Below are 25,604 nucleotides of genomic sequence, written 5' to 3'. Positions count from 1 at the left end.
AGCTTACAACTCATATAGTCTTCTTGCAAAGGTCAGAGCAATCAGTGTTAAGAAGCTCAAGTCAGACAGATTAGTTGGTTGAAAAGGAGCAAGCGTTAGCTTTTCCAACACAAAATTAAGATCCCAAGGAGAGGCCACCAGTTTTCTTGGAGGCTTCTTATGCAAAACCACTTTCAAAAACATTTTGACAGGAGAATGCATTGAAAGAGAAGGATCAATAGGCAGACATGCTAAAGTTGTTGATAAATGAACGTTGATGGCGGAATAACAAATGTTATAGCACAGTAAATTACACAAATATTGTAAATCCAGAGTAACACTAGCCCTGAATTGGTGTTGGTGCCAACAGGGAAACCGTTTCTATTTGCTAATGTATTATTTTCAAGCAGAAGGCTTTCTTGCCTCTATTAGTACCTACTGTACATCCTCAGTAAACAGGTGTCTAAAGGGAATTTAGACCCTCTCATCCAGGCAGACAGTTGAATTTGATTGGGGTCAGAGTGTATCAGACACCCCTAATTTTGTGTTTGCATATCCATTCCTTGAGGAAGCTTGTGGTAACTGCCCCTGGCCATTTCCAGAAGGAGTGAGGAGCACTGTTTCCTGGGCCAAAAAGAATTCACCACATTGATCTTAAAGGATTCCTTCTGAGTCTTCAGAAGTCCCCTGGATATCAGTGGAAAGGGTGAAAACCATACAGTAAAATTCCTGTCCAAGGAAAGGAATAGGCATCTGTCTTCCACACAATTTAGAATCAGCAGTTACAGCTTTATCATGGAGTAAGAGAGTCAGGAACTGTACCCAGAGCACTTGGCCAACATTATACTGTTTTCATACACTTTCAAATATATGAATAAAACTATCAAAGTCATTCCTCTGCAAATTGTGGAAGAAATTTACTGACCTTTATTGATTCTGGGGTCTGGTTATTCCCTTCCCCATTATCTCCCTGACCCTGTCGAAGGGCCAGCATTTCCCTCTTATGTTGTCACTGCTTCTCTTTTTCTTCAGCCTCCACTCACTGCTGTCTCTCATTTTCTTTGATCTCCAAATGCTGCACTCTCTCTTTTTCTTCAATCTCCAAATGCCACAGTCTGTCTTTTTCTTCAATCTTCAAATGCCGCAGTCTCTCTTCGGTCTCCAAATGTTGCAGTTCATGCTAACGCTGCTTCGACGTATCTTCAGCCTCCACATGTTTGGCCTCCAGTTAATGCTGATGCTGCTTCTCCTTTTCTTCAGTCTCCAGTTCAGGTTTCTTCCCAGTCTCCAACCATTTGGCCTCCAGTTCAAGTCTCTTTAACTCTATACATATTCTTAAGTCCACTGAGGAAAAGGTGAACTGTCCTGTTTCTGCAAACTGCACATCTCCATCACCAGACTGGTTGTCCTACTGGCCAGTGGTCTACTCTGCAGCTGAGATTAAAGCTGAAATCATTTTGCTTTAGACTGGTTAGAAGGCATCAGTCTTTGCACACCTTGGTCAACTGGTTCTTTGTCAGCTTACCATAATCCTCTGGTAACATATTTGCCTACTTCCCTCTAACTAAACTAAACTAATAAAAATAAATAAAATTGCTGTGAAAATGAAACTCTGAATGTTTATCTTGTGGCTGTTGAGACTGCACACACCTTCAGCGACAACTGCCCACAGGCTACTGAAGTTCAATTAATATCCCACCACTGCCACCAGTATTAAATGGGCCTTCTTTACCACAGGCCAATAATCACAGATCTCAATCCTCACCACTGACACCAGTGAGAGATGGTCGCTAAGAACAATAATGGATTTACACAGTATTTTCAAATACAGCTCTCTGCATCAAGCAGAGTTTCCCCAAGAACATAACAGGAACATGCTCCAGACCTGTTACTGGACTCTCTGTCTCTCCTGATCCTAAATAAGACTCACTTTGGAGTACTGTATCCCAGTTCCAAGTAATTGACACACCCACACCTGGGTATTTGATTTTCACATACACACACTCCTGAGAAAGGCTGGCACAAATTTAATACATATGCCCCTTTCTGTCCAGAAAAAAAGGCGAGTGCACTGCCACCAGTCAGTCACTCTAAGGGTCTTACAAAGTTATCCAACTATACTGAGTAAAATCAGTGCTAATATAAATGGTAGCATGTAACCGAACCAGCAAGCCTTTTCAAGTGGCCAAGGCATCACCAAAATAAGCACAAGTACTCTCAAGGTGTTAAAAGTAATCTCTAAAAGACCAGCCACAATGAAAGGTATAAACATATTTAATAAAAAAAAAAATAGAAAACGTGATTATTAAATATCAAGTACAATAAATATAATAGTTTCAGTCAGAGGAGAAGTAAAAATGACACAGTTGGAAAAATTCAATCAGATGCAGAAAAATGCTACTTAACTAATCTCATGGTATTTCCTGACTGTCTAAAGAATAACTGTTCCCTAGCTAACTTAATAAATACAGCAAGGTGATGCTGAGATGTATACTTCCACAAGGCAATGTGACGAGCTTCCAACTTACACTGAACTAACTCAAGAACTAACTGAACTGTGATAACTGTCATAGATTTTTATATCAGGTTCCAAAGAAAAGAAAACAAAACCAGCTGCTGTGAGAGTTCTATATTCTCAGTGTTGATTATAGAATGATATCACATTTGATCGCCTGACTTTAGTACAATACACACTCAGAGCTTTTCTAAGATCTGTTGCAGTATTTGAAAATTATAGAACAATTTCAAAAACTTCCACTCTTCCCTTCCAGAATTCTTTGTTAAACATTTAATTAGTTATAATAACACTGTTAATACATTTTGAAAATAAGTATCTGTACAATTCAATATGATAGTCAAATGATGCAAAAGTATTTACAAAACTATGCTGGCATATGTTATATATGCACTTCCCTATTCTCCCTGGCACAAATGGGAATACCTCACATTGTCACACTGCCAGGTAAATGTGTTTCAGTTGCACTGTATCTTGCTCTTGAGCATGTAGAGGTTAAGGACAGCTATAATTGACTTTAATACAGCATTTGCCACAGTTGCCCCTATGCAATTGATCAATATGCTAGTACATCTGGGCATAAGCAAGCACTTCTGCAATTGGATCCTGGAGTTTTTGATTAACAAGCCAAAGAAGGATTGTGTTGGCAATAATACCTCCTGGAGCATAATACTCAATGCAAGTGCTCCTCAGGGTTGTATTCTCAGCCCCCTATTGTTTACTGTCCTAACCCATGATTGCACAGCAAACTTCATTACAAATCATATCACCAAGTTTTCTGATGACACCACAGTTGTAGGTCTCATCAGTAGAGAGGACAAGAGTGCATACAGAAAAGAGGTTAACACACTGATTGCCTGGTGTGCAGGAAACAACCTGGACTTGAATGTAAGTAAAACAGAAGAGATCATCATAGACTATAGGAAGAGGCAAACACCCGATACACCACTCCTGATCAATGGCGAGATGGTGGAAAGGGTAAGCAGTACCAAATTCCCCAGAGTTCATATCTCTGATGATCTCTCTTGCTCCAGGAATACCTGCCAGATAGTGAAAAAACAACACCAATGTGTACACTTTTTGGGAAGACTCAAAAAGATGAAACTACCATTGTCCGCACTTTTCACCTTCTACAGAACAACAAATGAAAGCATCCTAACATTCAATTTTTCGGTATTGCACATACCTCTCAACTGTCCAGATTTTTACAGAGTGTCCAGATTTTTGCCTCATATTTTTAGCATATTTCTCAAAAAATTGTGGTTTTCTGGCAAAACACCAGCAACTCATTGAGGACTTAAGTCAGATAATAATGGCAGATAATTGAGTTTCACACTTCATATCCTTCAGAAAATTCATGCTAATACAAAACTTGTTATTCTATCAACTTTCTAAGTTTGGAAGAGTAATATATAAAAAGTATCCCTATTTTTGATCTTTTGTTTCCCCCCCATTATTTGTGGCTTTGTCCAGATTTCTTGCTCTAAGAAGTTGAGAGGTATGGTATGGTATGGCAGCTGTTTGGTCATAGATAAGAAATCCCTGCAGAGAGTGGTAAGAGTTGTAGAGAGAATAACTGGCATTTGTCTGTCCAAAATCCAGGATCTTTATACACTGAGGCACCTAAAGAGAGTCACGAAAATACTAAATGACTTAACTCATCCTGCAAACAGTCTGTTTATGACCCTGTCATTGGGTAAAAGATACCGCAGTATTTGATGCAGGACAACTAGATTCAAAGGCAGTTTTTTTCAGGAGGTGATCAGACTTCTTAACTCCAATATTATATCTGATCACTGACAAGTTAGGATGTCGGTACTCCCCATTCACTGTGCGATATTATTTTATCTATTATTTATTAACCCCAGTCAACCATTATAATTTATGCTACTAACCCAGTTGCAATATTTTTCTTCGGCAGCTACTGTTATGTGCTGTTCACCCATAATGTGGCACGATCCATGTACAATACTCTTACTTTAACTTGTTTTTGTATTTTAACAATTGTGTAGTTCTAGGAATATATGTAGCTCTATAATTAAGTGTAGAGTTCATTTATAGGATGTTGGTAGTATTATCATATGTTGTTTTAAATTATGTCTTTCTATGCATGTGGTTTTCTTCTTTGTCTGTCCCATGATGAGCTGATTGCATGGAATCTCATTTAATCCGCACTTGTGTAGATCTAATTAACAATAAAGTTACTTTTGAATTTTAAAATCCAGCAGAGGAGCACTCTCTTCAACAACAGGAAGGATCTTTAGGGATTGGAGTCCAAACCAGTCTTTTTAATCAGCTCAGCTCAAGCTGAATAATGGTTTGGGATTGCGGGAGGTGCCTTGACACTTTGGCAGCTGGCCAAGTGTTATATCTTTGGCAGAATATAACCCATATAGTTAAGGCCACTGCAGCAGTGATCAACATGATGAATATATTGTATTCACTTCTTACTGAGGTTTCTACAAAATTTGATATATTTACTGATAGAAATTAGCTGAAAGGTTTAACCTGTATTCCTTTGGCACTGCCCCTGAATCTTACATTCCGTTTTTTGCATAAGCAGTCTCTCTATGTTTTTCTCTTAAAACATCCAGTTGTCTATGAAATTGCACTGAAAGAAGTACTTAACTGGTTGGTCTGAAAAATAGAGCACAGACATGCTATAGTATTCTGGTGTTCTCTTTTCACTAAAATAATGATTGACACCAAAATTAGTACTTGAAGATTTGTCTGCCTGCTCAAGGAATGTAGGTGAACAGCTTTCTTTGAAACTTGTATATTTTTGCTGTAAAATTAGCCTTTTCTTGTGCATGGATTGCAAGTTATCTGCTGTGTTATCTGAAGCATCCACTGCTTTCTACTGCAAAATAAGTATAAATTTTACTTGATCTGTCATTCTAGTACTGTTTTCTACTATGTGCTGTTATTTTTGAACTGTATTTTTGTTGTTAGCTGCAGTTTTTGCCCTAGCACAGACGTTGTTTAGATTTGCTGGACCCTGTCTGTTTTTGCAATTTCTGAGCATTAATCCAACTTTCCTCCACAAAAGAGGGCCTCCGCTGCACCCTTGTGAGGGAAGAGTGTAGCAAAGGGCCCACCTGAGTAGTGATTGTTGGCCCAGGGCCCAGTTTTGTGTGCTATCACTAGTTAGAGTGTTTTAAATCCATACAATTTCATTGCTATTTATTGCCCTTGTTTGCGTGGATTGGCACTCAGTTTACCAGAGTTGCACAGAGCTTAACAACTTGCAACTAATCTGCTGTGTTATCTGAAGCATCCACTGCTTTTCACTGCAAAAGAAGTATCATTTTTGGTTTACCTTCATATTGTCAGAAATGACAATATCGATCGCGCATTTGGACGAACCAAATGAGTGAATTTTAAACTGCAAAATTCTCAGTAGCTCAAAAATCAGCAAATCGAACAGCAGATTCACTGATTTTCGAAGTAAAATGTCGAAGACACATCTTAATGCAGGGGGGCAAGCCCTCCCTGCACCCCCCATGTGGGGGGCTGCAACACCCACACCCCCCATACTTTAATATACTAACTCCAAGATCGCACTACAGTGGGGAAAGGGATCATTTCCCGATCCCGGCTATAATGCAATCTGCACCCGAAATGTCGAATCTGCAATTAGCGAATGCCAATGTGCATTTGTTCATTGCACATTTGGACAATTTTTTTAGAGGTTTTCCCAGTTTGGAAACCTCCTTTTGCACAAAGTGGATTTGCCCAAGTGCATAATGCCCTTATGAAGGTAAACCATCATTTTTACTTGATCTGCACTTCTTGCACTGTTTCTTTACTGTGTAATGTTATTTTTGAACTGTAAAAGTTTGCTGTTAGCTGCACTTTTTAGCCTAGCATAGACTTGGCTCAGATTTGCTGGACCCAGTCTGTTTTTTTGCAGATTCTGAGCACTAATCCAACTTTCCTTCACAAAAAATGGCCTTCACTATACCCTTGTGAGAGAAAACATGTAGCTAAGGACCCATCTGAGTTGTGATCGTTGGCCCAGGACTCAGTCTCGAGCACTATCATTGGTTAGAGTGTTTTAAATTAATTTAATTTTGTTGCTGTTTATTCCCTGTATTTGCGAGGTGCATACTACTATGCAGTGGTAGTTACCATTGGCGGTTATAGAAGCAATGTCACAGACAGATACATCTTCCCTTAGACGGCTGCTTGTGTTTCATCTGAGGTTTTTTGCTGTTGTGCTTCACTGCCCGAACAGACACTCGGCTGAGCCTCTGAGGTACCAATACAAATCTCGCCCACTAAACCTCTTGCAGTTTAGAACTTCTACTAGTCTCTCAGCCATACTCTTTTCCTTCTAGTCCTCTCCCCATTACTGACCACAGTACTATACCTAGTAACATGGATGGACAGTTTCCTATGGTTTCTCCAGCAGGCCTGCTTGACATGGGCATCCTGAGGTAGTGTATGGCCTGGTGGATATCTGCCATAAACAGGCTGTATAACAAGAGGAAGAAATTGCTGTCTAGGAACATGAAGGAGTACTCACAGAATTGGAAGCACATCCTTCTCAGTTTGAACAAGCAAATAAGACATCTTATAAAGTCCTTTAAAGGTAACTACAAATCTAAATTATTATACCTGGCTGAGGATAACCATAAGGCATTCTTTAGCTACATCCAAAACCTTAAAGGAAAAGCCCAGATTTGTGCTAAACCTGTGGTGAATTGTACCATATATGATGAACCTGTAGAAATAGCCACCCTACTAGCAGACAGGTTCAATGAAAACTTCTCCCACTGTCCCCATCACATACACCCCTGAACATTTCTACCACCTGTTCTCCACCTATTAGTTCTAAAGAGCAGGTCTTAACTGTTCTCTCCAAACCCCAAAACACAGCCTCTATGGGACCCGATAACATCCCAGGCTGCATTCTATATGAAATAGGAGTTAGCAACACCATTGAGTACTCTTTTTAACCACAGCCTAAGCACTGATTTTGTCCCTGCAGAATGGAAAACTACTATCATCCCCTTGCACAAAGGGGGTGCATCCACCAACCCTGGAAACTATAGACTTTTAAGCCTAACTGGCCTTATCTGCAAGGCCATGGAGAGAATCATCATGGACCCTGTCAACAATGAAACTGGAAGCCTTCAAATGCTTGACCCGACCCAGTATGGTTTTGTCAAGGGCAGATTGTGCCTGTTGAACCTAGTGGACTTCTTTGACAGCATCACCAGACCCTGCACAAGGGCAAATCTGTGCATACACCCTACCTAGACTTAGCCAAGTCCTTTGACACAATCCCTCACTCAGGCATCACTGAAAAACTCACCCAGCTGGGGATCAACCAATATATTGTCAGATGGGTTGCAAACTGGCTCACTGACACATACAGTCAAAATAGGGAATTCCACCTCCACCAGCAGACCCATTACCAGTGGTGTTCCACAGAAATCAGTGCTGGGGCCCCTAATGTTTGGAATCTACTTTTTGTAAGTAGAAGCAAAAACAAAAGGTCTGTGGCTGACAACGTTTGATGATGACTGCAAACTGGGTGCAGATTTTGAGCCCCCAAATTATGTCAATATTCTACAGGAAAGGCTTACTCAAACCAATGACTGCTGCCAATGTCATGGACTTAAACTCAATAAAAAAAATGCATTATCACCCCCTTTGGTAAGGGTAATGTCCCTGTGGATTACCATATTAATAGAAACACCCTAAGCTCTAAATCAGTGGTAAGAGATTTATGCACACAGTTTGACAGCAACCTTAGCTTTGATCACCATGTCTCCACAGTGGTTAGGAAGGCCTTCCATGTTGCTCACCTCATAGGTAAGCGCATTGCTTCCAAAACAAAAGAGGTTATAACCCCCAGTACTCTTCCTCATCAGGCCAATAACAGAGTATAATGTTCCCTTTCGTATATACCTTATCAGGAACCTGCAGCAACTAGACAGACCTCAAATGTTTCTCACAAAGAAAATTCAAGGTCTTCAGCACAAGTCATACACGGACAGACTGAAATCACTGTCACTATACTCTGTATTGTATAGACTACTCAGAGGAGACCTGTGCCTTGCATACAGAGCAGCCTCTGATCCTGTCTTAATGGCTATGCGGCACATTCATAAGTCAAGTTCATAGGTTCATAGGTTCATATTGGCTATCTGCCCTAGGGCATTTATAAGCCTAGCCAGAGTGTGTGTGGCTTTCACCACCCCTTAGGATGAGAATACTATACCCATTAGTTTGCTGTGCCTCTGTCCAGCAGTGACACAGAGATGATTCCCGGGGTAAACCTATGATCTCCCATCCACTCGTCAAGATTTCTCTTGAACAGAGTCAGTGAGGGGCTCTGCCTCACATGGACTGGGATTCTGTTCCATAGTGTAGGGAGTCTCTGGGTGATGAATCTGTCCCTCCAGCACGTCCTATTTATATCCGTGTTGAGGTTTAAGTCTCTTGCTCTCGTGGCTCTGTTGGATTTGGATTTTTTGAGGTGGAGCATGTCCATTAATTCCGGGTTGGACATGGCCTTGTATGTCAGGCACAGATCACCTCTGAGCAGATGGTATGTGACTGAATAGAGCTGGAGTTTCTTCAGTCGGGCATCGTATGACATATGTTTGAGCCCCTTTATCCTTTTGGTGAGGAACTTTTGGGGTCTTTCCAACTGCTGCAGGTGTCGGGTAAGGTACATTCCGAATGGTCGTTGTACTCAATCATTGGTCTGATAAGTGAAGAGTACAGGGGTACAATGACCTCTCCTGATCTGGATGTGAATCCCTTCATGATCAGGTGGGCAATGTAGAAGGTCTTCCTAACCACTTTGGCAATTTGAGTGTCAAAAGAGAGGTTACTGTCAACTTGGGTCCCCAGGTCCCTGATAACTTCTTCCGTGTTTAATGGATTACCACCTATGTGGTAATTAGGGGTTACCTTGTTTTTCCCAAAGGGTATGACTATACATTTTTGGCATTTAGCTTAAGGCCATGGCTCTGGCACCAGTTATCCATTTCTATGAGACCTCTCTGGAGGATGTCTGTGTCTGATGGAGTGTCAATTATGGTGCCCAGTTTGCAGTTATCTGCAAATTTTGTCAGCCACAATCCCCCTATGTTTGCCTGCACTTCAGAAAAATAAATGCCGAACAAGAGGGGCCCAGGACTGAGCCCTGTGGGACACCGCTCGTGACCGGCTTAGAGTCTGACATGGTACCAGCAACTCTAACCCTGTGTGTTCTGTCCTTGAGCCAGTTTGCAACCCATCTTGTGACATATGGGTTTACATCTAAGCTGGTGAGCTTTTCTATGATGCCCGAGTGGGGTATTGTGTCGGACGCTTTTGCTAGGTCAAGGTAGGCTGTGTGAACTGCCTTACCCTCATCAATGGCCTTAGTGACTGTTTCGAAAAAGTTGACCAAGTTCAAGAGGCAGGATCTGCCCTTGACAAAGCCAAATTGGGTAGGATCCAGTGTCTGTAGGTCCCCAATGTCTTTATTTATGAGTTCCATTATGATCCTCTCCATAGCTTTGCAGACAAGGCTCATCAAGCTTATGGGGTGGTAATTTCCAGGGTCCGTAGAAGCACCGCCTTTGTGAAGTGGGACCACAGTTGCCGTACGCCATTCTTTGGGTACGTATCCTGTAGTAAGGCTAAGATTAAACAGCAGCCTTATGTGTGGGTTTAGTTCCTCATTGAGTTTGTGTAGCACACAGCCGGGGACACCGTCCGGTCCCATTGATGCTGTGTTTTTTGCTTTAGAGAGAGCAGCTCTCACCTGGGCATCTGAGATGTTTGGGAGGCTAGACTCTGGTGGGATAGATATTTCTCCTTGGGGGGGGGAGGAGAAATTTGCACTGAACCTGTCTGCCAGTATGTTGGCAATGTCTGTGGGTTCAGTGATTTTTTTTATAATTTTGGAATAATTCTGAGCATATCTGGGAGTTTCCACCCAGGTTTCTAACATAGCTAAAGAAGGCCTTATGATTGTCTTTTGTGTCATTAGCGATTTTTCTCTCAAAGTTGGCCTTGGATGATTTTATGAGTGATCGTAGTTTTTTGCTAGTATTGATCAGAGATGCCTTCCCTTTTAGGGATTTTGCTCTGTCATGTAGTAGCTTTCTCCTCTTGTTGTAGAGTTTGTTTATGGCTGGGGTCCACCAGACCGGGCGCCTGCCTTTGGTGGAAAGGGTCTTGATTTTATTAGGGATTGCTTGATCCATACATTCCTGGAGGTGCTCGTAGAAGGCATTTGTAAGGGTTTCAGCAGCGTGGGTTGTGGTTTCCACTTGCTCGGGGGCCTTGAAGGATACCACTCCAGTCTTAAGAAGTGTGAAGTTTGCTTTTGAGAAGTTCTTCACTGTGGTCTTTTTTGCTGGGGGTGGGGGCGGGATGTGGATCTCCAGTGAGATTAATTTATGGTCTGATCTCACCAATGAGGTACACAATTCACTTGATCTAGGGACCTTAACCTAGACTGTAATATCAACAGGACTTGCTGGAGATATGTCTTCCAGAGGTTGCCTCTCCTCTGGAATAAACTTCCAATACAGGTTAAACAGAGACCCTTGTTGACCCTATAAAAGCATAACTTGGACAACTGGATGGGAAAATGCAAATTTGCCCCAGGGGTTTCACCATGTCGCTCTTGGATAGGGGCAGTCAGTGCTGATTTTGATCAGCTTGTAATCATTGACCATTTCTCTAGGCCCTATAGGGAACCTCCTATGATCCTATCATACTATGATCTTAGCTGCTTGCTAAGAAACTGTTCTGCATCATGAAACTCTAGTCAAAAAACATACAAAGTGAATAATATTTGGCTAGATTATTATGATCACAACCATAATATAAGAGCCCCACCACCACCTTCTTTCCTGAAGGTAGAGCTCTAAAGTTAATGCCTTGTTACAGCTCCGGCTAAAATGTAAAAACAGTGAAATACAGTTTATCCCACTAGCATCTCAGAAACATTTAATAAGTCTGTAGAAGCACATTACAGAATTTGACTGGACCCACATTAATTAGTGCAATCATGAGAAAGGCTGAGTGAGACAAAAATTGAAATAAAAAATATTTGTATATCCAAAGCATCTATGATGTGTGCGTGTGTGTGTGAAACGAACCAAATTCGAAAACTCCTTCGGTTACCCGAAAATGAGAGAAACAGAAAAAAACGCTACAGCAACTAAGCAGAATGCCACAGGAATCAGCCACAAAGACAAAATGAACTTTTTTAGCACTTTCTTCCACTTTAATTTTACTTGGACTTCTTCAGAAAAACCAGGATGCCTCCCTACATCCTGGCTTTATACTATGTAAACAGGAAATGATGTTGCGTTGTATTGATTACAGTCATATTGCATTTTACAATGAAAAAATCAATTGAATACATTCATTCATGAATTAATAAAAAGTGTACACATATATATATACATTTAATGGTTATGTTGTAACCATTGTCTTTAAAACACAATTTTAAAATCTGTTTGAACCCTATATCAAACTGCATGATTTGAAACTTATATTAAATTGCAATACAATTGTTTTTAAAAAATGTAAGTTTATGATTTAAAACACTGCAATAAAATAGTATTATTTATTTCTATGCATTACAAAACTTCAAATGATTCATATTTAGATTAATTTACACTTGAAATGTTCTGCGTACTTGTTTAATAAATTGATGATTCACTACTACCTCCCAACCTAGCGACTAAGTTTGTATACAATGGTGCACGATAGTACTTAGACTCCCATAGCTATCCACCAAATCTATCCTGTAAAGTCAATATAACCAACAATCTGCACTGTGAGTTTGTGACATTAGCATTCCCGTGTGTAGACGCTAACAAAGAAATGCTGTTCGGTTTAAACAACCTAAGACGTGTCACCTCACACTGGAAATGCCAGACATTTATCCAACATACCAAACGAGACCCTAAAAATAAAATTTTGCATGTGGGTCTACTGCTAACTACTTATGACCCCACCAACCTCAGAGTGTATCCGGCCACCTATTGATGGAATAAACCTGACCGAGTATAGAAACCTATACTAAAATGTCACTGGTGGGTGCTGGTGGAAATGTGTGGGTTCAGATGGAACTCTAACCCACTAACTGTAACCTGCTGTAAGTGTTGGAAAGAAAAAAGAGGAAGGAAAGAAAAGGAGAAGGGAAGAAAAGGAAAAGAGGGGAGGAGGGGAAGAAAGGAAAGGGAGAGGAAAAGGAGGAATAAGGAAAAGAAAAAGAGAGGGGAACAGGTAGAGAAAAGAAAAAAGGAAAAAGGAAAAAAAGGAAAAAAGAAAAAAAGAAAAAAGGAAAAAAAAAGGTTAACTGTACCTAACATGACTATTGATACATCTAGATCTGTGATGAACATGCAGGTTACAGTTAGTGGGTTAGAGCGGTTTTTTCCGTGTGTGTGTGTGTGTGTGTGTGTGTGTGTGTGTGTGTGTGTGTGTGTGTGTGTAGGAAGGAAGGGCTTTAATGTCATGTTAGTCACTGCTTCACATTTATGACTAGCACCCATAAGTTTGAATCAATGCTTGTATTGTTAGAAAATTTATCAAAATGGATTGTGCTTACATACACGCTTTCACATGAATATACTAGATTACTAGAGAGATACAGAAGTGCCATGAAATGTGACATAAAAAAGTAAAGAAACAAAAAAAAACTCAGAAAATATTGTCTACTTACTTTCCCAATATCAGAAACACCTATTTGAAACAGATTTCCAAAACTTGTTTGTGTTATATTCCTGTAAATTAAAAAGTCTGGATCATAGATACTAGAGCAAAGTCCTGTAATGAGGAAAAATATCTATAAAATAAAAAAAAATGAAAGATTGTTTAGTATGACATAGCTAATGCTAAGTGCTCTGTATAATTATATATTTGTTTTCCTTACCTGTGGTTTCTTCACTTCCAGTAAGGTATAAACTTCATTGAGGAGAGTCTTATTATTATAATCTTTTGCAGATGCATCTGTCAGGACAAGTATGATGGAACCAAATGGCGACCTCTCCAAAGCCAGTTTAAGACCAAGAATAGCCAGTTCTGGGCAATCTCCTCCACCCCAGGCAGTAAGTGAATTGAAATAATAACTAAACTCGTCTTTCGATGTAGTTGTGCGGACGGGTCCTACATCTGTGGAGTAAAACAGCTAACTCAGATTAATGCAAAATTAGAAACACTATTTATTTTTTATTCATTTGTTTGTTATTTGCATCTGTTAACCTGGAAGTTCTAGCTGGATAGAGGTTATTTTTAGCAGAGGACCAAGAGAAAAACACCAGGCTAAAGCTAGCCTAAACATTTTAATGGTGTGCAGATAAAATAGTCACTGGTCTCTTAATTCTTAAAATGTTGCCTTAGTAATATAATATAGATATGTATATTCTATCACATTTATGATCACCTTCTCTTACAAATGTATGGACCTGAAGAACATGAGATCTGTGTTTGTGGTAGAGCTGCACTTCTGCAGTTTTTGCAATCAGCTGAAATTGTTCTGGAATCCCACAAGGGGTCCTCATGAGACCATGTATTCCCAGTGTATATGTGTATGGTAAGCCAGTCAGAAAATTAAAATTATGTGCTCACCATAATGACAGATCTGTGTTGTCTTCTTTTCATCCAGTTCAAACTTTGGGTTATTGGAACTGATAGGATTCAACCATGGTGCCTTTAAAAGCTGTTGATCCAATGCTCTGACCCCAACCCTATCCATAATCTCTCTCTTCCTCCGAACACATCAGATCGAGTTTGCCTACTTGTCACCTAACAAAGTCTCTTATTATTTAATTGAATATAACATGTGAATCCTATACCAGAATATGACCTGGAGAAAACAACCAATTGGTAGAAGAGGCAGCTCCAAAAGCCTAGAGGAACACTGACTTTTTAGGGAAAGGAGTATCAGTGGACCAACTCCCTCATGGCTTTATCAATTCCAAAATGTCACCAAAGGTGATGTCCACCAAAGGAGGTCTTAGGGGACCCATCCCCATCATCCAAGTGTGTGTCTTCAGTGACTGATTTTGGAGAGGAATCTAAATGTCTTTTCTTATATGTCTGTTTCATAGGACCCTAACTCAACAGGACTTCCGGAGTTGGGTCAGAATCAGACAGGTACTCATATGGTGAGTAGCCTCCATGCTAAAGGAAGCTGATTGTCCCTGTAAATGCAGATGTGCCAAGTTGGACACAATGTCCAAAATAGGTTGGGCTGGACCTGAGCATATAGAAAGTACCTGTTCTCTTGGCCTAGCAAGAACCCTTTAAAAGCCTTGAATGCTGAGTCAGAGATTGGGCCTGAAGAGACACCTGCACCATCATGGCACAAAAAAGGGAGATTCCCCTGACCCAACCTGGCCCAGATCCAAGGTAAACATTGGGGCTGAGGTATCTAGCGCAGAGGCATTGAGAGAGAGAGAGAGAGAGAGATCTGAGATTTTCTGTACTGACCCAACACCCTCAGTCCTGGCACAGATGTTTTGGCTTTGAGACTCTTCCTGATCTGATGGCATCAGAGTCAAGAGAGTAAGGGACACAGGCAAAGTTGACAATGTGGATGCTCTTGGGAGACTTAGATCCATGGGCCGCAGATCTGAAGGATGAACCAGAACTGAAGAAATCTCTGCATCATCCTGTCAATATCTCCTTTGGTAAGGCTCCTTAATGACTGAACAGACTTGGAAGATGAAGCCACTGATGGTAGTCTGAACAAATACCTCTCCTGAAGAAAAGGAGAATGGACCAGAGGACTCACCAGCTATGGAGAAAAACAAGGAGGAGGTGCCATGATTGACTGGGGTTGGATGCAGCAGTCAAGAGATTTTCAGTGCCAGACCAAAGGATTCTGATGGGACTAGAGACCATTTTCCAAAAAAAAAGTACTTATGTTATCATTATGAATCAAAGCACTCAAAAACATGACCTTCTTGAAAAGGTAGCAAATGAGATATGAGGTATTTTGAGAACGAGAAAGGTTATTGGTAGAGGAGGAGTCAGAGCCCTAGTCCACATCTTCTAAAGACACTGAGTTCAAATTCAATCAGATCCAATAACCCAAAGGTTGAAGCAGATGACAAAAATACAGTGAATAATTAGTTTTGTATTTATTCACCATGCCAAGTATCCATCTTCCTATTAAAGAACCCCTTATAATCCTGTTGTGTTCCCTACCATAATTAAGACACCAGCCATGGATTTAGTTGACTGTAACAACCATAACACTCATTTGTTTATGGACTTGGTCACCCTGCATGATAGGTTAGCTTTTTCACTGCCTTTATCATAGTTTATGTTTATTTGTTTGTTTGTTTATCAAAAACGGCTGTGTAACTTTAATGTTTATTAGGACATCTCAGTTTATGTATGTATGAACTTTGAAAAACATTATGTATAATATACTAGCTCTGTACTTTGTCATTTTACATCACCCAATATGTGAGCAATATTTTTAGTAGGTGGAATACAGAATTGTAGGCTAGAGTCCATGTTTCAATCCAACAATTGTCACAGTCTTTGACTGAGATCATAAAGATGTCACTGGACTTTGGTCTTTCGCACTATAATAGATTAGTCAATAAATCAACAAGTTTTTCTTTCTAGTCTGGTACCTCTGACTATGGCATTATACAAAAAACATCATCTAATACTGATACAATTCATGCTTATGCAAACAGTTATTTACTGTGGTTGAGAAAATGTGCAATAAAATACATTGACAACTTTTATTGCCAGGTGAAAAAGAGCTATGATTTCCATATATATATGTGAGCGTGTGTGTGTGTGTGTGTGTGTGTGTGTGTGTGTGTGTGTGTGTGTGTGTGTGTGTGTGTATGGGATCACTACGGAATACAGAAATTCCACAATCCCGAGACTCTAAATCCCGAAGACCAGAATCTCGAGATTGCAGAATCTCAAACATTAAAAAAAAAAAAAAAAAAAGTAAAACATCCAATAAATTATTCTAACCTGTATGCATGGGGGCAAGCCCCCCTGCACCCCCCCACACCCCCTGCAATTAAATATACCAACTTTGAGATCGCACTACAGTGGAGTGAATGGCAAAGTTCACGTTCTGCACTGCACGGCAATCCCCATTCACTACTTCGAGATTCAGCAATCTCAAGATTCTGGTCCTTGCGATTTAGAGTCTTGGGACTGTGGAATTTCAGTATTCCATAGTGATCCCATAAATATATATATATATATATATATATATATATATATATATATATATATGTATGTATGTGTGTGTGTATATATATATATATATATATATATATATATATATATATATATATATATATATATATGTAGGTTCATACATTCATAGAACTTAGGTTCATAGATTAGTACTAAGCTAACTGCCCTTGCGAGCGATTTTAAGCCTAGCCAGTTATCCCTTAAATATAGAAATAAGGATGTCAAAGTGCCCAAAACTAAAACTACAAGGTTTCCTATTGAATTTCACTGTGTAGTACCTGGATCGTTGAACTCCACCATGATATACTGTCGAGCACCACATGGCAACCGTTTCTCAACTTGATTCATAAGCCAGTTACTGACCAACTTGAGCTGCTGAAGGTCATCAGACATGGAACCAGTTGTGTCCACCAAGAATGTAACAGACAAAGACTCTGTAAAAAAAAAACAACAACATTATGGATGCAAAAATAGCGATAAAAAAGCCTGCTATCCGCTGATGTTTCTGCACTCACATCCACAATCACTTATGCTCAAGATGTCCTGATTGATATGGCCCTGTTCAGAAGGGATAAGTTGGATAATGCTCAGTGATAAGTGGAGGAGTGAAGAGGGGCTCCAAGATATGACGGACAAGATAGCTGCAGAAGGACCCCAAAAACCAGAAAATATGTTTGCTATCAACCCACCATTTTCAGAAAGCCATTGAATGATATATTTCTATTTCTATAATTAATTTTTTTTTCACTTGTAAAACCATAGTAATTTAGAATATCTCAGCATGAGTTGTGTTTGCCCATGCATACTGACCATAGTTTCTTTCTATATTCATTATGGCTTATGTCTGAAAACCACACCCATTCTATTTATGTCTTTGTCTATCAACTTCCTGCAATAGTAACCAATGCATTAACTTCCATGAAAGTAATCCCCACCCCATCCGGTTATTTCCCCAGGAGTCTTCTCCACAGAACCAAACTTCATTGACTGAGGTATGAACTATGTGTGTGAAAGGCATCTTTAGTATCTGTATAAGCTTGTATCATGTTTTGTCCTTTTTATCCCTGTTCCCTAATTACCATCAGCTATTCTTACAATCACTTGACCCATTCGATCCTCACCACTTGAGTGAGAGCCAACCGAGAGGGGCCATCACGGGAAGTTCAGATTTTTTATATGCTGCTCTGTCCCCCACATTCACTAGTTGAAGTGATAGGGATGGGGTGTGCGATGAGTTGTAAAAGAGGGCATCACCTTTTGTCTGCAAAGGCAATTTCCTCTTGGGCAGCCCCAACCCTATCCTTAAACACATATTGTGGCATCTTTGATCTACATCAGTGCAATTGCACCAGTCATTGTAGCCCAAGGTGTCATAACTCTCAACTTTCCAGATTTTTGTAGAATGTCCAGATTTAAGTCTCATATTTTTAGTCTGTTGCTCATAAAATCTGTGGTTTGCTGTCAAATCACTGAGGACTGAAATCACTAAACAGTGACAGACATTTGATTTTTAAGACTGTGTATCCTTCAGAAAATGCATGCCAATGTGAAACCTGCTGTTCTATCACAGTTCCAAGTTTATAAGAGCAATATTTAAAATCTGTCCCTATTATTATTACTTATTTATTTACATTTGTTTACCGGGAAATTCCAGATGGACACAGGTCCTTTTTCAGTGGAGGCCCGGGGAAAAAAGCACCCCAGAACAATAAATGAGCAGCAGAGTACATGAAGAAAAATTAAATATACATACAATAGCAAATAATACATACTGCATCAAACATTAGCTATACATACAATATGAAACATAGCAATGAACAAATATACCAATATCTAGCTAAACGCTAGGAATAAAGGTAGGATGTATATTCAGATAGTGCTAAGCTCAAACGGATACTGTTCTAAACTCATATACCTAAATCTTATATACAAATATTGCACTAAACTCAAGCAGATATAAACCAGAAGTTTCACATGAAGGTGGAACAAGCTAGAAGGGCTAATGGGATGGAATGGGAAGACAGAGGAGTAAGAGAGGAGACTAAGTAGTTTTAGTAATGGGGGGGGGCTTTGTCCCCCCATTACTTTTGTCCTTGTCCAGATTTCTTCTGCTATGAGGTTGAGGGATATCCATAGTGTGCATATCCCACCCCACCAACTGCAGAAGGTGACCAGGCCATGCTCCTTCACTTCTTTCCCTCCCTACTTGGCCCTTTAGTTGAACCCTAATCACATTCTTAATGCAAAACAAAGGTTTTTATGGATTAGCAAAGGCTGTCCAGCACTATTTTCTCCACCTTCCTCACATGATCCCAAGGACCACGGTGTCACATCAAGTAGATCGCATTTCCTCCAAAAGTAGTTGGTATGTAGTAGAAATGGTTCAGGCTATACTCTTATCCTAAGATGAAATGATCATTTTACATCCCCTGTGTCAGTCCAACTCTGCTTGACATTCTGGTTACCAGAATCCATTCTAAATCTAAAGATTCTGACATCACAGATGAAATTCAACCCTTTGTGGTAGTGGCCCAATAAAGTAGCACTGAGCTTATTGTCTATACCTGAGTGCCTGCTATGAATAACATTATCTGTCTGCCATAACTGCTGTAGTTTACCTCTATACTTGCACATGTTTGGAGATTCCCAATGTGGATGTCACTACCTCTTCTTATGCTAAGCTGCTGTAGGCATTCCAAGTCTTTCCTGTGAATATGCACTGTTTTACATTTTCTTTAATCCTCCATAAAAATTAAAAGTGGCCCTTATGCTCTGGTTACTTCTTTTTCTTTAAAGCAACATTCCCATTCTGAGAAGCAGTCATTACTTTCATTTTTGCTCTCTCTTGCTTCCTTATATACTTGCTCTCTCGATATCAATATCCTTGAAGAGATCCAGTATCTAGAATGAACTGCAGTGCTGCAGGCACATTTTTATATGAAAAGATAAAGTCTGTAAAAAACTTCAGGCATAGTTCCTTCTGTTTGCAAGACAAAACATATATGGGAAAGGAATTGCTCCATGTATTTTATGGTTCTGTTCCGATTTTCATAACTCTATTTTATTACGTTTTTCAGTATAAATTCTGCTTTCAACACAAAGTAAATAATGGCAGTATTACTGACGTTAGTTTTTATTATTTATTTTCCAATCAATTCTGCCAAAGTGTTGTAGAAATAACATTTCATAAGGGGAGAAGTTGGCTTTCCATAATTCTGATGGCTGCTCTTGTTAGATACCTTGTTTTTGTAGAATATTAGCATACACGCCGCAACATAAAATATTATTGACACGAAGCTAGTGGGAGTATTGTAAATAAGCCAAAATGACACTCTCTTCCTCTTTCCTTCTATTCTCCAGTGAGACAAATTGTTAGTTTATTTATTTTTCTTAGCCTCTGCCATCCTTTCAGGAAACTCATTTCTTCTGTCTGGCACTCTGTCCAGAATGGAGTATTTAATGTCTGTTTTGTGTCTTCCCATAATTTGGTAGTCATGGCCCAACCCATCTACCCTGCTTTTCCTTTCCAGTTGAATCCCAACACAGAATTGCTTTAATGCCTTATAAACTCATATTGTGTGCCCCTTTTCATTCCTTTTCTGTCCCTCCTTTCTAGTGAAAAAGAAGTAAAGCTCTCTAAGCCTCCTTTCCTCATATTATCCTTGTTGCCTTTCTATGCACCAAATCCATAAATATGTCCTCTGTCTTCCTGAAGGGTCTCCAGAATTATATGCAATATTCCTGCTTTGGTTTTCTAAGGATCTGCTAGAAAGACATCATCAACTTCCTGTCACTGGAAGATGCACCCAAAGATATACACCCTAATATTTCATGTGTGCTTGTTTCTATATTCCTGAATTCACCCTTGAGGTTCACCTTTCTATAACAATGTCTCTCAAATCATGCTACTCTGCATTTCTGAGTAGGATTGCCCATGTGCATATTGCACTTCATGGATATCTTTCCACAGGTGTATCACCATCATTTTTGAATGATTGAAGAGGAGCAGATCCCTCCCAGAGTGTGCCTGCAACATCTTCAAGTCCTTCAACAAAGTCTACTATGTGAGTACCATCCACAACTCTGATATCATTTTTCTAAAAAAATGGTTAAAGATAAAGACACTGACATAACTGAGCCTATAACCAGTCCCTGTAAGTCATCACTATTGACATTCCCTCCTTGGAGAGCTAAGACTTCACTGCTGCACTCTCCTGAAGTCTACAGGGAGGGACTTGATTTCAGGCTTTGCTGAAATTCTGCTAAATCTCATCCATGTGTTACCTCTGCTCACTTCTCTGATACCCTAGTCATGTAATGAAGTCACAGACAGGATCTTCTTGGTTTGGATACTTTCTAGAATGCATTGAGCCTTTAATTCAAGACCACCTATGCTGTTTGTCCACTATTAAAGTTAGTATGTACTTTCCTGGGATAGTCTATGTTCTTTTTTGTCACTGGGCACCATTGATTTTTCTTCCATTCCCCTGTCACTGCCCCTTATTTATGAAACCTGTTGATGGTTTCTGGCAGATGATAATCATGTGTCAATGAGACTACTCCTTCTAGATTCTGAGTGAGATCCCTTGTGGTATGTACACTTGTTCTCCCTTAGGTCCACTAATGTTCTAATGATTTCCTTAGACACTCTTACTTTATTCATCCACATACCACTTTCCTCCCAGAATGATTGCCTGCCTTCCTTTTCCCTGGTGAAGACTAAATGTACTTACTTAAAATCCACACCTCTTCCCTGACCTCTTCATAATTCTGACATCATCAAATCAGTCCATCTATTTTACTATCTTCCCTCTCTGTCTCACACACCTAGTGATGACCCTCTTTCTCTTATAATACCTGCTCCATTGTTTTATTCATTTTCTCCCTTAGCCCTTCTCATGCAATCTGCTGACTTATTTCAAGCTAATGTATAGCTTTTATTGATTCATAGGCTCATAGGCTAGCTGATCATTTGGGACATTTTAGCCTAACCAGTTTCCCTTTTTATATTGGAATTGACTTATACTATTTGGTTAGAGACTGGCCTTACCCACCTTATGGTCAATAATTGTATATATTACCCCTAATGAGAATAACTGTGATCATACCATAGATAATTTGAGGGGACCCATGAATGGAGAAAAAACCTTTAGGGGCTACCTCTGTCCATTAGTAGTACGGGGGGTAGTGCTGGGGTAGATTTTCTGTTTCCCATCCATAGATCTATGCTGCACTTGAATATGGGCAGTGATGAATTTTGTTCATGTGGGTGGAGAGTCTGTTCCAGAGCAGCGTTTATTGTGGCATCCTCACTGCCTCTTGATTCTCTTTTTCTTTTCCCTCGGCCTAACAGCTGTTTATACCTACCTCTTCAGTCATATTCCCTTGTACCTCTTTGGCTTTACATCCTGCTTCCATCCTTTGTTTCTTCCGTATTTCCAAAACAACTCCATTTATTACCCCGTTATTGTACTTCGCAGCTGCTTCATGCAACAGACCTTACTTATTAACTCCTCCACCTGCCGTCAGTCAGTCCTACTGCAATCAGTGATGTTGTTGTGTCTTTCGGCTTTTCCCGGTTAGGGGTTGCCACAGCAGAACTCCGGTCCGCTAATGATTGGCAGTTGATTTTTATGTGCTGAGTTGCCAGCCCTAACGCACAAACTTCAACGAAGGTACGCCCATTCATGCATGTCTCCATGCAGAAGACGCTCTAGCTGAGAGTTGAACTGGTCAGCGTCTTACTGTGAGGCAACAACACTACCGCAGCACCACCACCGCAGTTACTGCAATCAGTGATGTAGGTTTCATAATTAAACACAATTCCTTTTCAAAGGGCAGCATATACCATGCTGCTGTAATGGCCACTGCCATAGACATAATTTGCAGTTGTTTCATTTTGTCCTTTTTGCAGAAAGCTAGTTCATGCCGTCTCCTGACAGATTTCTATGTTTACCTTCTGTTTTAACAAGTTTTTGTTGATTATAACATTTTCTCTATCCACCTTAGAAGATTGATTACTCTGTCTTGCCTCTAGCTGATTGAGATCTTCTGTCATATCTACATTCTTCGTTCTACCTTATACCATAATCCTACCCTTAACGAACTCACCATTAATGGCAGCTGCATTAAGCAACCTGTACAGGATATCAACAGACCAACTATTATTTTTTTTCTCCAACCAACTTGATGCTTGTAAGCTGAGGGCAGGTCCCCACTCCATCAAATCTTACTTTTAGCAACCTTTCACCTCCTTCTTTATTTTTGCAGTGTACTAACTTTCAGACTACTTCAGTTTCCTTTTCTAATATATCCCTCATGTAACTTTTTCAGACTTAGCTCAGAAGCACTGTCTAATAAAGTGCTTCTCTCTTGAGTCACGCAAACAAATGCAGGTGAGAGGATTTAAGCCTTGTTGCAATAGACTGAACTTATTAATACCACTACACCCCTGTGGGCACTACAGTTGATTGTATGGCATGTTGTTATCACATGAAACATTTAAGCTATCATTGTGCTTGTATTGTGAGTTTTCCTTTTATGTTTTTCATTTTTGCACATTTGTAGTGATCTCAGAGTTAATATATCAATATATATATATATATATATATATATATATATATATATATATATATGGATCTACTTAAATTTATCTAACACACTTTTTATCAACACGAAATTCACTGACATATTTTTTCTTTAATGTTAGTTGGACTGATAAGCATTTTTATCGGTAGTTAATTTTATCTAGAAAATACTACAGAAATAAATGTTTTTGCAGGGTGAAGCTCCCATGCACCTCCCACAACCCATTTATAAAAATAATAACTGCACAATCACAAAATCACAGAGAAATGAGAAAACCACACAGTGAAACATTGTTGTCTGCATTTAACTTTCTCTGTGATTGCATGTCCATGGAATTACTATATTTAACTAAGGGGGTATGGGGGCAAAGTCCCCTACATTGGGGGATGTAGAGGTATGCACCCTGCAAAAACTTAGGTTGGTACATTTTCTGTGTGTGTGTGTGTGTGTGTGTGTGTGTGTGTGTGTGTGTGTGTGTGTGTGTGTATATATATATATATATATATATATATATGCACACAGACATATAAACATATGCATACACACACAAACACATAAACACACACACACACACACACACGCACACACACACACACACACACACACATATATAAATATATATTTATAAAGAATAAACAAATAGAGGGACAATAAGAGGGAGAGATTAATTGCTGGTGTGGAGGCAAAACCTTCACATTACAGCATCAAGGGACTTACCCCTTTAAAAATTATTAATTTTGGCATTTGGTGACTTTTTCTAGCAAGTAGTAGGAACTGCAATTACCTTTATAATTACATTTTACTTGTGATTATTTGCATCATTTATCAGGGGAATATCATAACTGTTAAACATGGTGGACTTCTTCAAGACAGTCACCAAAGGACTAGACGAGGGCAAATCTGTGCATACAGCCTGCCTAGACATAGCAAGGCCTTTGACCCAATCACCCACTCAGGCATCATTGATAAACTCAATAAAAAATGACAATTCACAATCACGGACCACAAAGTAGCTCACCAAATTTATTATGAACTTAGCGCTTCGGCACCAGGCCTTCAAAGAGTACAAAATGCATTACTTATATCCCATTTTATATACCTTCTAAAATTTAAAAATTAACTCATTATTCAGTTTATCAAATTACATATTTCCAATTGCACTCTTTGTTTAACACCGGGCGGCCACGGTGGTGCAGCGGTTAGCGTTGCCACCTCACAGCAAGAGGTTCTCCAGTTCAATCCTCGGCTGGGGTGCCTTCTGTGCGGAGTCTGCATGTCCTCACTATGGTCGCTTGAGTTTCCTCTGAGTGCTCTGGTTTCCCCCCAATCCCAAAGACATGCTGTAGGTGGAATGGACACTCTAAATTGGCCCTAGGCATGAGTGCGTGCGTGTGTGTGACTTCTGTGGAAGGTTGGGTGCCGGGCTGGCAACTTGACACTGTAAAACTCCACTGCCAATCATGAGCAGACAGGTGATCCACTGTAGTGACCCCTAACTGGAAAAAGCCGAAAGAAGAAGACTCTTTATTTAACCCAAAGGGTTCCAGAGTGTTGTACTTTAAAACAAAGAGTTTCCTTCTTCAGCAATTTATCCTTAATATTAATACATTCTCCCAAAGACACTTATGCTTTTTCTAAAATGCATCCTTTTAAACATTCTGGTTTAGCATTGTCTGCAAATATAAATTGGTGCCCTAAGTGGCTATCGATTTTTGATATCTTGAATGTGTTCTTGCAAGCAAGTTTTAAAAGCTCTGCCTGTCTCTCCTATAAAATATAGGTTACAGCTACATTTCAGAGCATAAATTACTCCCTCTGTGTTACATGTGTACAAACCCCTAGGTGTAAATCTCATATTATTAATTTTTGGAAATGTGTTCACTATATGCTTGCAAATTGAACACTTATTACAAACTATTGTTCCTGCTCTGTTAGCCATAGAATAATTATTTAGGGTGACCTCTGGTGGTAAAAAGTGGTTATGTACCACCATATCTGATAAATTTCTACTTCTCTTATAGGAAACATTGACATATTTTTTCAACAAATATCTCAAATCTTTATCATTTGTTACCATTTCCCAATATTTTTTAACTTCCTTAACTATACTTTCTGTTAAGATATTAAATGTGGTAACAAAATATACCTCCCTACTTCCTTCTCCATTGTTCCTCTATTATTTATATATTTCATTATTTTTTCTTTCTTCTTTGCCAAATTCCACAAAGCATTCTGTTTACCTCTTTTAGCTTTTTTATATCTATCTTCCAGTATTTTCTCTTTAGATTCCTTCACCACCTTCATATCA

General features: G+C 39.5%; 1 protein-coding gene across 1 annotated transcript in view; it reads right to left on the bottom strand.

The window, feature by feature from the left end:
* LOC122816744 (uromodulin-like) overlaps positions 1-25,604 on the bottom strand; it is a gene marked incomplete in the record, with an annotated part of 268,054 nt that overhangs the window by 214,771 nt on the left and 27,679 nt on the right. Inside the window, 3 exon segments of the mRNA XM_044089741.1 lie at positions 13,191-13,313; positions 13,401-13,639; positions 16,987-17,142. Of these exon segments, the coding sequence (XP_043945676.1) occupies positions 13,191-13,313; positions 13,401-13,639; positions 16,987-17,142 (518 nt within the window).

The sequence above is a fragment of the Protopterus annectens genome, chromosome 12.part0 (assembly GCF_019279795.1).
Source record: "Protopterus annectens isolate FY-2018-M chromosome 12.part0, PAN1.0, whole genome shotgun sequence".
Lineage (NCBI taxonomy): Eukaryota > Metazoa > Chordata > Ceratodontiformes > Protopteridae > Protopterus > Protopterus annectens.
Note: the sequence above shows the minus strand (reverse complement) of the source record. Positions and strands in the feature narration are given on the sequence as shown.